The sequence below is a fragment of the Leucoraja erinacea genome, chromosome 26 (genome assembly GCF_028641065.1).
Source record: "Leucoraja erinacea ecotype New England chromosome 26, Leri_hhj_1, whole genome shotgun sequence".
NCBI lineage: Eukaryota > Metazoa > Chordata > Chondrichthyes > Rajiformes > Rajidae > Leucoraja > Leucoraja erinaceus.
In genome coordinates, this window is record NC_073402.1 from 13,124,160 (window position 1) to 13,140,382 (window position 16,223).

General features: G+C 42.1%; 1 protein-coding gene across 1 annotated transcript in view; it reads left to right on the top strand.

Annotated features, from left to right (window-relative positions):
- Positions 1-16,223, top strand: part of csmd2 (CUB and Sushi multiple domains 2) — a 577,487-nt gene that overhangs the window by 307,737 nt on the left and 253,527 nt on the right. Inside the window, 3 exon segments of the mRNA XM_055656152.1 lie at positions 8,366-8,560; positions 12,276-12,392; positions 12,893-13,006. Coding sequence (XP_055512127.1) covers positions 8,366-8,560; positions 12,276-12,392; positions 12,893-13,006 — 426 coding nt within the window.

Sequence of the window (16,223 nt, forward strand, 5' to 3'; positions counted from 1 at the left end):
AACACTCTTTTTAAAAATCATTTAACAAAGATACATTGAAAACCACATCCAACTTGTGTGTACTCGTTTTTTTGAAAATTAAATAAATCTTTTAGTGAAGGGTAGTAAAGCCAATTAAATTATTGTTGCTGTTGTACACCACCACTGGTGGAACACATGATGAGGGGTCAGGTTCACTGTCTTATGGGCCCCTTCTGCTCAATTTGTTACAGATTGTCCTTGGACACAGTGGCCATTTTGGAGATGGAGTGGGAGGTCAGGTCACTAGCAACTGACCTCGTCTGTCCACACTTACATTTCACTGTGCACAGGTTCAAAAATGACCAGCATATTCGAGTTAGCCACAGTGATTTCTGGAGCCCCCGGCTAACTGTCAGTGGGACTAAGCCAATATAAAGAGAAGTTCACTTGACACAAACACCAAATAATGCCTATGGGATAAAGCAGAGGCCAAACTCAAAGGCAGAGAAGGCAATTGTTATTTAGAATCAATGCTCATCTGTCATAGCCGATGCAGGCATCACATCAACCTTGTACCTCCAGCTCATCAACATGATTGCAATGTTTAGACCATTCTGATCAGCTGGTGGTGTCAACAGCACCTCAATTTTACAAGTGCCTGCATCATTTAAAGGTACCCATGGTAGTTAAATCACACCAGCATCCCAAAGCTGTGGAATTCTCTGCCTCAGAGGGCCGTGGAGGCAGGTTCTCTGGATGCTTCCAAGAGAGAGCTAGATATAGGGCTCTTAAAAATAGCGGAGTCAGGGGATATGGGGAGAAGGCAGGAACGGGGTACTAATTGGGAATGATCAGCCATGATCACATTGAATGGCGGTGCTGGCTGGAAGGGCCGAGTGGCCTACTCCTGCACCTATTGTCTATTGTCTATTGTCAAAGAGTAGGTGACTGTAGCAGGTGTCAGAATTCAATGAAGCACAAATTTATCTCAGATGAGGCTCCTCTCTGAAATTCACTTCAGGGATACAACGCGGAAACGGACCCTTCAGCCCGCCAAGTCTGTGCCAACCAATGATCACCCGTACACTTGTTAAATCCGACGCACTTCGGGACAATTACAGAAGAAAATTAGCCTACAAGCCTGCACGTCTTGGGAATGTGGGAGGAAACTAGATCACCTGAAGGAAACCCACACAGTCACGGGGAGAACGTACACTCTCCGTACCTACAGCACCCATAGTCAGGATCAAACCCGGATCTCTGACGCTGTAATACTGCAGCTCTACCAACGTGTTACTGTGCTGCCCCTTGCTCCATGACTAAATATAGCCACAAACTGAAAAACGCATCCTTCCCTGTGTCCTCTTCCAAGTTCTCACACGGTGTCCTGTTTAGCATGGTCTTTTCTTCATTCGATGTGTTGTACTGAATTCCAAAGACTTATCCTATCAGTGCACTGAGATTCTCAGTGGCAGAATATGCAAGCCCCACCTGGAGCCCCTCTAAACATGCACGCAAGGTGGACTCTGCATTGAACACTGCCTGCAGGAAAACCACAGGATGCCTGAAGCCGACAAAGGTTGAACATCTATACAAGCTGGCAGGCACAGACGAACCGTGATCGGGCAGCTGCAGTAGAAAGCTTCAATGCGGACACAGACCCCCGTCACCCCTTGCACAATCACCAACATGCCAAGAAACGCCTGAAGAGTCGGAACAGCGTCATGGAACTAGAGCCAACTGAACCAAGCACCAAAACCAAACAATAGATGGCAGCAGGACACCTCCTGCCTTATACTACCTAGAAAGCCCTAAACCGCCTTCGCACTGGTGGGATGTTGCGGACTCAACCTGGAGAAGTGGGGCCTCTAGAACTCCGACAAGTGCAACTGTGGAGAGGTACAGACAATGGCCCACCTACTGACTTGCGACGGAGAGGCATGCACTGCGGGCGATCTCCACAGAGGCACAGATGTGGCACTGGCTGTGGCAAATGAAGGCAGTACGTCGTCTGACACATGAGCGAACACACGAGTGAACAAACACAGATGTGGGAGCAACAGGTATGCGCTGAAGTCTTGCGATGAAAATATAACCGTTGAGTTTCTGTCACACCACTCGCTGTTTATTAGATCATTTTTAATGAATGTCCGAAAATTCTTGAGATGCAATTATGCTGACTTCAGTCTGAAGAAGGGTCCCAACCCGAAACGTCACTCATCCATTTTCTCCAGCGATGCTGCCTAACCCGCTGAGTTACACCAGCAATTTGTATCTATCTTCGGTTATATGCCAGCATCTGTAGTTCCTTTCTACACACTGGATTGTATTGGATGTAGCTTCTGTCAGCCTGAGCCCTGGCTGTTCTCTCGGGTGGATATAAAATAGATCGCATTGCTGCTTTGAAGAACAGCGGGATGCCATCTTTGGTATCCAGGGCAAATTAATGCTTCAACCAACTTCAATAAAACTAATTATCATTATCGCTTTGCTGTTTTGGTGACTTTGATTTACACAAATTATTTGTCATGTTTCCATGTTATAAAACAAACGGCACTTCAAAAATCACTTCATGGACTGTAATGACCTTTGGGATATCCTGGGGTTATTTAAAGCTCTAAATAAATGTATCCCTTTCTGTTTTCTTTCTCTGATGTGTAGAGGATGCGGAGTTAGACAAACGTGGTTGTCACTGCAACGCCAGGGGATGATTCCCAAAAAAGCTCCGAGTTATGCTGTAGTTAATTGTCATACAAATAAAGTGCCACAGTAATGAGTACCATGGGTTCTCCTGAACGACAGCTTCCTGAAGCTAAGGACATCATGTGTAGAATGACAATAAAGGATTGATCTCTCTATCATTCCTAAGGACATCAGTGCAGAAATGAATTTGGGGGCAGATCATGTTTAGAAGCAATGAAACGATTTAGCTGATTTATCATTCTATTCATGGTCAGCTATGGTCATCTCAACACGGCCCCACTGATGGCGCACAAGTAAAAACAACAGCCTTCAATTAAATGGTATCTGTAGTTACATTATTAGCTGCCACTTATTTACCTTTAAATAAAGAGGGGTGAAGAGGGGTGTGGAAGGAATATGAGAGAGGGGTTGAATTGGGAGAATATGGGCTAGATTATAAGTTTTGAATCAGTTTTGAATCCGCTGTACTGAAGAAGGGTTCCGACCCGAAACCTCACCCATTCTTTGTCTCCAGAGATGCTGACTGGTCTGCTGAGTTACTTCAGCACTTTGTGTCTATCTTCAGTATAAAGCAGTATCTGCATTACCTCAGACTCTCAGTCTGAAGAAGGGTCCAGCTTCAAGAAGTCACCTATTCCCTTTCTCCAGAGATGCTGTCTGACCTGCTGTTTCTCCAGCTTTTTGTGTCTATATGCAGTTCCTTCCTACACAAGATTGATGTCATTGTATATTGGGTTCCCAATTTTGTATTATAATCTACTTCCAAAAAGATGAGAAATTCTTACTTTTAGAGTGTTTGGCAATGTCTGCCTTCATACACAAGTAAAATTCAGCAACGTTGAAATTCTGAAGTATAAGCAGAAAATACTAAAGGCAAGTGACAGGCCTACCCTGGTGACTGGAGATACAGTAGGTGCACTGTTAATACTTCATGCTGCTAATCTATTGTTAGAATGATGGAAGGTCAAAACTAAGCATTAACTGACCTGTTGAGCTTTTCCAGCATTTTCTGTTGTAATCCTATCCAGAGGAATTATGTCAGATGCAAGGGTTTCTAGTTTTCTGTACTCAAAATGGTTAATAACAGAAAAACAATTTTCAGTAAAATATGATTTGGTGTATTTCACTTCATCCCAATCCTGATCTTAGTCCTTGCCCTCATTGCAGTGGAAGTCTCAGCATGAGGTCATAGACGGGTATCATTTTCTTGCTCTCTGCACACTGTGAGGAAATTAATCTTTATCAAGAATAGATTTCAGGTTGAATGAGACGGGGGGGATGTCTGCAGTTTTAACCTATTAATTAATGTCCACTTAATGTTTCAGTTATGAGGCATGAATTTCCAGGCAAGAATTCCTTTGCTGTCCTAATTAATTATAGAAGTGGTCAATATTAAATAAAGTTATTGTGCAGAGAATCCCAACAATGAAGGTACCTCTAGCAAAATGGCTGACTTTCCCGCCCTCCCTCTGGGTTGGCTCGTTCACCTCAATAGGCTTCATACTCACACGCAGCATAACTCTGATTTTCATCTCGCACTTTTCCTTTTGCAACAATCCTCTGGTATTATAAGATGGCTGTGTAACAGGTTGACAATTAGCACCTCAAAGTCTGGAGTCATGAACACAGAGAGCATTTGCATGCTTCCCAATGTAACCTGAAATGTTCTTGCTTTACCAGCAGTAAATGGTTTTGGTTGTTACTTACCAGTCCACCACTGATTTTCTGGCATCTGATGGTCCGGCATCTCCTGTAATCTAGACAAAATTACAAGAGCATTGCTCTTGAAAATCAGAGTTATGCTGCTTGTGAGTATGAGGCCTATTGAGGTGAACTAGCCAACCCAGAGGGAGGGTTGGAAAGTCGGCCATTTTGCAGGAGGTACCTTCATTGGTGGGATTCAGTGCACAATAACTTTATATAATATTGACCACTTCTATAATTAATTAGGACAGCAATGGGGCGTATGTCTCCATCCAGAAAGAGTTAATTGTTCACTTCTTTGTTTATTGTTTATTCTTTATTTAAGTTTCTAGCAGTCCATGGTGCTTTAGATACATGGCAGAGGTATAACTATTGGGTCAGGGGTGTGTTTTTGAAATATTATTATGCAAGCTAGTTTGGTCTGGCAAAATGGATAATCTGGAACCAAAGGTGCTGGAAAATTGATGGTGTACCTGTGTTACTCAATTGTAATGAATGAGTGAGGAACTCTGAGCAGAGGTAAAGAGGTAAAAATTTCAGCTCAACTGCAAGTTGCACTTGATTTGATTTCAGTAATCATGGAAATCACTGCTACTATAAAATTCAATGATAATTTGATTGATGGAACAATTAAACAAAATAACAAGCACGTGGTTCAAAGTTTTACAGACGTCATTCTTAAAGGAATCATTTCCACATTTTGCACTGTTTATTTATTTATTTAATTTGGGGCAGCACAGTGATGCTTCAGTAGAGTTGCCAAGTAGAGTAGAGATCCGGGTTCGATCCTGACTATGAATGCTGTCTATACGGAGTTTGTATATTCTCCCTGTGTCCGCGTGAGTTTCCTCCGGCAGCTTTGGTTTCCACCCACACTCCAATGACATGCAGGGTGATCCCTGGTCGGCACCGACTCGGTGGGCCGAAGGGCCTGTTTCCACACTGTATCTCTAACGTGTAAAATTAAATGATTGTTAAATTAATGAAAAGCTTCTTCTGACTTGAAACTCCAACATAGAGCAACTGCAGGGATGAGGTCGTGGTTTAACTCTGAAATCCCTTGTTCCAGATGTAAAATGGATTTGGCATTGAGCAGGTTAACAGCAGAATGTATTCTTGGGGAAATTGAGACCTTTCGTTCAGCCTCAAATCAAGACAGATGATATTTTAATTCACATTTAACTAAATATGTTTTAAAATCTGCTCAGCTCTCTCCTCAGCTTTTTAGAAACAAAAACTTGGAAGTGAAAAAGAGGATGTTATTTTCTGACCTAGATGTCTAAATTCATATATTGATCGCCCCAGTTTATGAATGTCAAAGTCTTTAAAAACCATGTACGCATGATTGACTTTATGGGAGATTGGTGGGATGGATCGGCTGCTGAAGGTTGCTGTCCTTGACGCAAGTTGGCATTTACCACATTGAATTCAAGTACATTCTAGTAACCCATTGAAGTCCATTTTGCAAATCCTGTCCAGAGATATGCTGTCCAGCAAGCAGCTGTGTCCTTTTTTTAAACCATCTATTGCATTTAAAACTGCAGGAAAATCTTTAAAAATAATATAATTATTAGCATTGGAAACCAGCACCATTGCGTCGCTAATGTTTTCAACGATGATGAATTAGCCCGAGATAGGCTCAGGCTAAATTTGTTAATGTCAGCTTTATTATGAAGAAAGACAAAACCAAACTCTAGAGGCTGTCCCTATGCGGCAACCTAATTGGCGAGTTTAGAAGAGTTTGCCCTCGACTCAGTCGCAGCATGGTCTACATGACATTCTAGGAGGTCTTTGTAACTCTCCTACATGCTCGAGAGTAGTCCCCGCGTAGACGAGGCCTCAGCTAGGTCGCGCCGTATTTTTCAACATAAAAAAGGTCGCCATGGAGACAATAAATATTTTTTTTACTTGTAGGTATAGTCGAAGTAGGTCGTAGTAGGTCGGCATGTTATTCGTAGGTAATGGAGGGTAGTCGAAGGTAGTCGTAGATAGTCTTCAGCATAGTCGAAAGGAGATCGAAGGGAGTCGTCTTCACTCTCCACTATTCGGCGTCCAATTTTCCAGAAGCTAGTCGAAGCTAGTCTTTAACATTGTCGAAGGAGGTCGAAGAAGGTCTTCTACATAATCGAAGGAGTTCTTCAACATGACACTTTTTCAAACTCTCCTAAACTCTTCTAAACTCGCCAATTAGGTTGCTGCAGTGGGACAGCCCCTTAATGATGCCTCTCCAGGCTGTCTATCTCCATAGGCATCTTCTGACATCTGGGAACTCATTTGGTGGCTGCATTTCTGACTTGCAAACTATTTAGGTTACGAACAGTTTTCAAGGTCAGAACCCTGCCATAACCCAGAGCAGACTTATCATATGGAGATGCAGCTATCCTTCCCACACACTTAACTGTAAGCCTCAGTTCCAGACTCACATTAGAACACTTCATGAAATGCAGCTTCCTGATGCCAATTACATTATTTCAGAGTACAATGACGCACCTGTGGGCAGAGCTTTTTAAAAATAAAACATTAAATCCATTTAACAGATTCTAGGCTGCTGTTGAAACTACACCCAGTGTTGTTTAGTTCAGAGGTACAGTGCAGAAACAGGCCCTTCAACCCAACCAGCAAGTCCATGACAACCAGTGACCCCTGCACACTAACACTATCCTACACGCTAGAGACAATTTACAATTTTACCAAGCCAGTTAGCCTACAGACCTGTACGTCTTTGGAGTGAGGGAGGAAACTGTGGCTCCCGGACAAAACCCACGCAGGTCATGGGAAGAACGTACAGAATCAATACATAATCGGGATCTACCCTGGTTTTCTGGTGCAGTAAGGCAGCAACTCTACTGCTGCACCACCGTGCCTTGCTTGGATACTCTTGAATGGTGTGCAGTTTCTTGGCTGATCATGCTCCCTGCAATCCCTAATTCAATATCGTCTTCCTCAATGACAACTGCAACTTAGATCTCTGGTATATTTTTCAGGTTGAACATTTATTGAGGATTGGGTCTCGTCAGTTTTATCCCAAATTTTTCTCTCAAACCTCTCACATGCATTTCTTCGAAGCTCATTTGTCAGAAATTCTACAAAGAGACAAATCTATTTCCCAGAATTTATTTTGCAGATCAACTGAAAAGAAAAGCTGAGAATTGCATCAATCACCCTTTCCAATTTCTATTTACTCTTCTTTATTTAAAAGTTGTTTTTTTCTTTTACTTTATAGAAAGGCAAGAATGACTGACAGTGGAAATTTCTGTCAGCACTTAAATGTTGCAAAATAAAGACAGGAATAATGGGAAATATCCTCAGTGACACATCAGCTTTGCATTCCCTGATTCAATTTATTCCTCTTCAATGTCAACAGAACCCCAGATTTTTTGTTTTATTTTAATGTGGAAAATTAATCTAGGTGCCTCACAGCTGAGAAAGTCAGTTGGTGGTGTTCGAGTCAGGGCAGTTGTCCCAATGAGGGTATTGGAGGTGGCATTTTTTCTACATCTGGAAGTATTAGATGGGGTGGTTTAACCAAACTGTTCCAGGGAGATGTTTTTTGAGATATGGATGCTCTAATATCAGTTACGGAGTAGTAAATTAACACACTCAAAGGGCTAGAGTAAGAAGTCGGAAATGAAAAATGAGTAACTCAAAAAGGATGGGGGCATAGACCAGAAACATCAGAACAGAGGACATAGGTTTAAGGTGAAGGGGGAAAAATTTAATAGGAATCTATGGGGTAAGTTTTTCGCACAAAGGGAGATGGGTGTATGGAATGACTTGCTAGAGGAGATAGTTGGGCCAGGGACTACTGCAACATTTTTAAGAAACATTTAGACAGGTGCATGGACAGGACGGGTTTGGAGGGATTTGAGCCAAACGCGGACAGGTGGAACTGCTGTAGATGGGACATGTTGGCCAAATTTGGCTGAAGGGCCTGTATGACTCTATGACATTATAAGTAAGGACAACAAAGTCATTTATGATTATTTTTTTCTTACAGAGAACCCCAGAGAATCTTGCTTTGATCCCGGAATGATCAAGAATGGCACAAGGGTTGGAACAGACCTCAAGCTTGGATCTACAGTGACCTTTTACTGTGACAGTGGCTATGAGGCAGTTGGTTATTCAACCCTGACCTGCATCATGGGAGAAGATGGGAAGCCTTCCTGGAATAAGCCAGTACCATCTTGTTCAGGTAACAATCATTCTCACGGAAAAGGTTAAACCCAGTTGCATTTGACACAATGACTCTTTTCTTTGCAGTAACCCCCATTTCGTTATCACAACAAAAATTCCAATACTTCAATTCTCTTGCCGCTTACTCCTCCCTCCGTATATAATTTACTAATATATTTTCCACGTGCCAAAACATAATTCTTCCAATATCATTAATACAATGTATGTATGCCTACTATGAAGAAGATCTTCTCCTCTCACCTACCCACGTTCTCCAGGGATGTTACCTGAAACACTTCGTTACTCCATCGTTTTGTGCATTTCCATCATTAACTGTTAAGTGCCCAGGAAAGTGGGCAGCTCATTTATTCCTCAGCCTTTATAGATATTGCACTGTGCAAATTCATCATACCTAGGCTATTTACTTCATTTGATGTCTTCTCACTGTGTGAATATACCCACCCCCTCTCTCAGTAAATCTGTTGATGTTGGAACCTTATTGTCAGCTTCACAGAATGTACAAATGTGTACAATGTCATGAGAGGAATAAATCGGGTGGACACACAGAATCTCTTGCCCAGAGTAGGAACATTGAGAACTAAAGGTTTAAGATGAGGGGGGAAAGGTATAATAGGAACCCGAGAAGTAATGTTTTCACACAAAGGAGGGTGGGTGTATTGAATGAGCTGCCGGAGGAGGTAGCTGAGGCAGGTACTATTGCAACGTTTAAGAAAAATGTAGACAGGTACATGGATAGGACAGACTTAGAGGGATATGGGTCAAATGCAGACAGGTGGGTCTAGCATAGATGGGACGTTGGTCGGTGTGGGCAAGTTGGGCCGAAGGGCCTGTTTTCATGCTGCATGACCCCAAGATTCTATAATAAACTTGGGTCATAATTTTGTTGCATTAGAAAGGATATAATTTCATGGAACATGAGAGAAAAGAATTTGCTCAAGTTTATGGTGTGGTAACCTGTTGGATTTTACTGGACAGAGGATGAAATCAGCTCATTACTACTATTTTTGAAGCCAGTTCAGAGATTGTTGCAACACTCCGACCATGCCAAAAATATGCTGTTGTAACTGAAGTGATGAAGATCACTACTCAACATGTACCCACAGTAGGTCCATACAATTGCCTTAATGCCTGCTCTCCTCTGCAATCAAACCATTTTAGTGGTCGGAGAAACGACTACTGGAATTTTCAACAGATCTTTATTCAAAAGTTCGATATCCAGTATACAGGTTCTTCAGACACGTCTGCCCACAACGGTGGTCAGCGCTGAACTAACGCGCGTAAGTGAAAAAACTGCGCAAAACAAGCGACCCCTCCCGAGCCACGTGAATGCGGCTTCCGAAAGCCGGGTTCGATATATGTGTGCGCTAGCAGGCGCTGCATTATACCATCTTGTTATAAAGGTGCCATTTATTACTTCCTGCACCTGGATTTTGTCCTTTAATATTTGTGTTGTAGTACATCCTGATCCCTTTGAACAGCAAAACCACCCATACTCTATTTTGATTTGTTTTATTTGTTTTTTTAGTGATATTTCATTTTCAACAGTTTTTCAATGTATTTTCTTTCACAGCTAATTCAGCCTGGAGCTGTGACTTTGTTGTGTAGGGAGGAACTGCAGATGCTGATTTAAACCAATGATAAACACAAAAAGCTGCAAACTCAGCGGGTCAGATAGCATCTCTGGAGAAAAGGAATAGGTGGCATTTCGGGTCCAATATAAAGGTCATTCTGAAATGGACCCTTATATTGGAATATATATTGTAAATAAGTGGGGTCCCAGCACCAAGCCTTGTGGCACCTCACTAGTCACTGCCTGCCATTTTGAAAAGGACCATTAATTCCTACTCTTTGCTTCCTGTCTGCCAACCAGTTATCTATCCATGTCAATACCCGACCCCCAATACCTTGTGCTCCAATTTTGCACACTAATCTCTTGTGTGGGGCTTTGTCAAAGACTTTTTGAAAGCCCAGATACACCACATCCACTGGCTCTCCATTATCTATTCTACTTGTTACATCCTCAAAAAAATTCCAGAAGATTAGTCAAGCATGATTTCCCCTTCATAAATTCATGCTGACTTTAACCGATCCTGCCATTGCTTTCTAAATACATCATTAACAATCGACCACACTACCGACGTAAGGCTGGTCTCACATCTTCAGTCTGAAGAAGGGTCTCGACCCTGAAACGTCACCTATTTCCTTCAGTCCATAATGCTGCCTCACCCGCTGAGTTTCTCCAGCATTTTTGTCCACCATATTATGGTCATTGTTGCCCAAGGAGCTTTGCACAACAAGATCACTAACTAATCCTTCCTCATTACACAATATCCAGTCTAGGATTGACTGTCCTCTAGTCGGTTCTTCTACATATTGGTTTAAAAACCATCCCGTATACATTCCAAGAAATTGTCGTCCTCAGCGCTGCTACCAATTTGGTTGGCCCAATCTATATGTAGATTAAAGTCTCTCAGGATAACTGCTGTATCTTTGCTATATGCATCCCTAATTTCCTGCTTGATGCTATTCCCAACCTCCCGACTGCTGTTTGGTGGGTTGTGCACTACTCCAACAAGCGTTTTCTGCCCTTCGCTATTTTGCAGTTCTACCCATACCAATTCTGCTGCATCTAAGCTAATGCCTCTCCTTGCTATTGCATTAATCTCCTCTTTAACCAGCAATGCTACACCACCTCCTCTTCCTTTCTGTCTATCCTTCCTGAATATTGAATACCCCTGTATGTTTAGCTCCTGTGTGTCATCCTCCTAACTTCCTGTGTGTATTATTATGAATGCAATATAACCTTGAAATAAAGAAAACATGTTTAGGTTGAAATTATCATCTATTATACGTCAAATCAATCCTCAAGTATGACTGACCACTGTTGAAACTCCCTGGGAAACACTTATGGAACAAAATGGATTCCAAGGATTAGATAAGGCAGTGGCCACATTAAACATGGAAATGACAGTTTCGGAAAGAACAATAGCAACGTTTCTGGTGAAGAGAATTTGTGGCGATGTACTTGAGATGCGGCAGCCCAGGAAACATGGCAATGAGGCAGATTAAGAATGAATGTTCACCAAATATCACAGGGTGGTCACATATAAGCATGGTGTATATATAATATAGCACACAAACACTATCATACACACACTAGGGACAATTTTCAATTTTACCAAGCCAATTAGCCTACAAACATGTCCGTCTTTGGAATGTGGGAGGAAACTGGAGAAGCCGGACAAAACCCATGTAGGTTACAGGGAGAACATACAGACAGCACCCATAGTCAGGGTTGAATCCGTATCTATGGTGCTGTAAGACAGCAACTCTATCGCTGTGCAATCATGCTACCCTATATTAAAGAACATTAGAGGATTTCAAAAAATATATTATGCTGTATTAGTGCAATGTATTAGTGCTGTATTAGTGCAATGTGCAATTGGATGAATCGTGCTAGATAGCAGTTAACACCCTTGGCCTCCTCCATTACTCGAGTGAGGTCACATACAAAACTGAAAGAACAGTACCTCATATTCCACTTGGGTAGCTTTCAACACAATAGTATGAACATTGAATTCTCTAGTTTAAAGTAATACTCCCCTGCCCACCACTCATAGTGTGCTGCCAACCAAACAGAATCTTCCTTGCCCTGCATCAAACAGAGTGATTGCTGCATTACATTTCTGTAAACCTTTTGCTTTATTTTCCAGCACCCTGTGGAGGCCAATACATTGGATCAGAGGGTGTAATTTTGTCTCCAAACTACCCAAAGAACTACACTGGTGGACAGACTTGTTTATACTCCATTATTGTGTCTAAAGACTATGGTATGGAACACTTGTGATTGAAACAACAGTATATGGCACAATTGACTTCTGATCATTTATGTTGAAATATATTTGTATTTAATACTTCCAGTTCTATGTGATATATGCATGTAGGATATATTTTCAGAACAGAGGTTCTCTTTTTGATGGTTGCTAAGCAAGTATTTACATGATCCCTTTCCTTCACATGTATCAATTATTAAATTAATTTGTGATTGTGAAAGGCTCATCAGTAGCTCAATGATTCATATTCGAATTCTATCAATTATCTATTTCAGACTGCAACATTTGTTTTTTAACACCCCTTACAAAGTCACAAGACACTTTTTTAAATTTGATTTTTTGATGGTGGATCTATTTCTAAATCACTCTTGTTTTACAATTGTATGGAGAGGCCTAGTTATGTAGTTGGCAATACAACAAAATGATGCTATTTAATTTTCTGTGTTAATTTAATTCATGCCTTTTGAATGTTATTCTTTTGTCTCTTCCCCATGCAGTTGTCTTTGGCCAGTTTACATTTTTTCAAACTGCACTGAATGACGTGGTGGAAGTACATGATGGCCCGACACAACATTCAAGGCTTCTCAGCTCACTCTCTGGCTCACACACAGGTACTGTAGCAGCAGATTATTCATATCTTTCAAGAAACTAATTCTCTAGCCGCTAAATGGATGAGAATGGATAAGGGGAATATATTCGATACGCATGCAAACTTCCTCTGAGACCTTCAGAGCTTCTTCACATAAATAGCTTAAACACACAGTCTTTTGATGAATAAATACTTTATTGTTGATGGTGAACAGTAAGATACATCCAAGTTTTTTCCGACTTGTTCCTGCAATCTTGCTTGAATTCCAATTTGCAACTTTAAACATTACAAAACTCCTCGTGTCTCCATAACATTGGCATGGTCGAAGGGTTAACCTTCTCCATCGTCTCTCCAAACTAAACTAAAAACTAAACTTCTGCGCAAGTATCCCAGCTCCAAAACACGCTCAAAAACATGTCACAAATCCCACCCACCATACAACGGGCAGTCTAAAATTTAAAGGCACATGCCATCATCAGTGACATGCAAAACAGGCCAAATGGCCACTAAAGGTACTTCAAAATCATCAGGCTATAGATAGAGCTATTGCCTTACAGCACCAGAGACCAGGGTTTGATCCTGACTATGGGTGCTTGTCTGTACGGAATTTGTACGTTCTCCCCCTGACCTGCGTGGGTTTTCTCTGAGATCCTTCGATTTCCTCCCACACGCCAAAGATGTACAAGTTTGTTAATTGGCTTGGCATAAATGTAAAAGTGTCGCTTTTGTGTGTGTAGAGTAGTGCGGGGATCAGTGGTCGGCGCGGACTCGGTGGGCCAAAGGGCCTGTTTCCGCACTGAATCTCTAAACTAAACTAAACTATAAAAAAACTACAAACCAAATGTTTCTTGGTGATCTGTTGCAACCTATCCTACATCACACTGTTTGACAAGTTTAACATAGTTTATAAAGTAATCAGGCACCAAACTGTGATGTGACCAGCAGAGTGAAATGTTTACAAATGTTTATTGGGAGAGTATCAATGCAGTATGAGTAGCAAGGATAATTTTAATTTAAGTTAGTTTAGAGATACATCTCGGGAACAGGCCCTTCGACCCACTGAGTCTGCGCTGACCAGTGATCCCCACTATCATACACACACTAGGGACAATTTCCAATTTTACCAAGCCAATTAGCCTACAAACATGTACTTCCCTGGAATGTGGGAGGAAACTGGAGATCCCGGAGAAAACCCACGCAGGTTACAGGGAGAACGTACAAACTCCATACAGACAGCACCCATAGTCAGGATTGAACACAGATCTCTGGTGCTGTAAGACAGCAACTCTATCGCTGTGCCACCATGCTGCCCTATATTAAACAAAATGTTAGAGGATATTTTTTTAATATTATGCAGTAATAGTGCAATGTGAATGCAAATAATACGATGAATTCTGCTGACAGCTAGACAACAGTTCACGTCCTTGGCCTCCACCATTGCCCGTGAGGCCACATACAAAACTGGAAGAAGTACCTCATATTCCATGGGTAGCTTTCAACTCAATGGTATGAACATTGAATTCTCTAGTTTCAAGCAATAATCCCCTGTCCACCTCTCTTTCCACTGCTTCCACCTACCCTGATGCACACACGTTTCTACCACCACCCCTGTCACCCTCCTTCTTCTCCCTCCTCCATATGATCATCTCACATTCCCATGCCTATCTATAAGGGAAAAGTATATATCCCTTAAAATCCCACCACTCCCTCCCCCCCCCCCCCCCCCACCCACACCCCCCCCCACCCCCACCCCCCACCACACACACACACACACACACACACACACACACACACACACACACACACACACACACACACACACTTTTCCCTCTCCCCTGGCCCCTTCCACACACATTCTTATTGCTTCACATTTCATTTCTCCCTTTCCGGCATTCTTTTGTCTCCTTTTCACCCCTTGTCACTTATTTCACCCTCTGCAAATGAGCAAACATCTTCTCACTTGCCAGGCTTTGCCCCATCCTAACCTCTCTCTTCTGGTCCGTGCAACGATGTGATCAGGGGGAATGTGTCAAACATCATGAATGGTGTTCTTATCCAGTCAAGTAAAAACATGCTCTCTGAAATACGTCAATTTATAATGGACAATCTAGTTATGGAACATGCTACAGCACAGAAACAGGCCCTTCAGCATTAGATGTTGGAGGACTAAAGGGCCTGTCCCACTTGGGCGTCATTTGCGAGTCACGCAGATGGCACGCAAAGATTTTGTACATCCCAAAATCCTTGGGCGCCGCGCGCGACCGCGCTTCACTGCCTATGTCACCACGCACCATCCGCGTGTAATGCGCACCATGCGCAAATCACGTGCGCATCACGACGCTCGCGTTGTGGGTCGTGACGCATAAATGATGACGCACAAATTATGCCCTAGTGGGACAGGCACTTAAAACTGCACATTTGCCCGTGTATAGTTCATATCCTTCCATATCCTGTCGGTTCATGTGTCTGTTTATCTGTGGATATTTATTTAAATATACAGCAGTACAGGACCTCTGAGTCGGTTGAAGGTCTATCTAAATTGGATTCTCGTGCTGCTGATAAAAGGTACCATGAAATTGTATTAAAGGGCAATGTAAACATGCCTTAAATAACACCACAAATCGTGAATACAAAGTTGAAGTTGTTTAGATTGGTTATCAGAATACTGGGACTGTGCTACAGAATCCACTGGTGGACATTTTTCTGTGTTATTAACTTGAGAATTACATCGGCACAATTGGAACAACTTAATAAGAATCAATATCCCTCGTGTCTGGTCCTCCAGAGGCACATTATGTTAATCATCACGTATCAACAGGAAAGATTAAAGTAATTGGAGTGAACTGACTCTGATGTACTTGAACATGCAATGTATAACAATAACTTGGCTTGCAGAAACGAACAGTTGAGTGGGCACAAGTGTTACACATTACACATGCATTTCCTGGAAGGATCCATAAGCGGGAAAGGTGCTTCATGCTCCACTGCTCTGAATTGAATTTGATACATATCTGACTGCAGAACTAAAGTATGCAAACGTCCTGAGATATTTCTTATTCCAGAGCCAAATGCTGCTGATCATGAATGTTAATAGCGTGGTAGCTGAAGCCGGAGCCCAGCCACACTGTGGGCTTGTTCAAGCCTCTGATGACATTGCATGACTTCTGTAGCAGGAATTGTGATATGACTTTTAAAATCCACTGCCTGGAAACAAATCTTGCTGAAGCATACATTCCAAG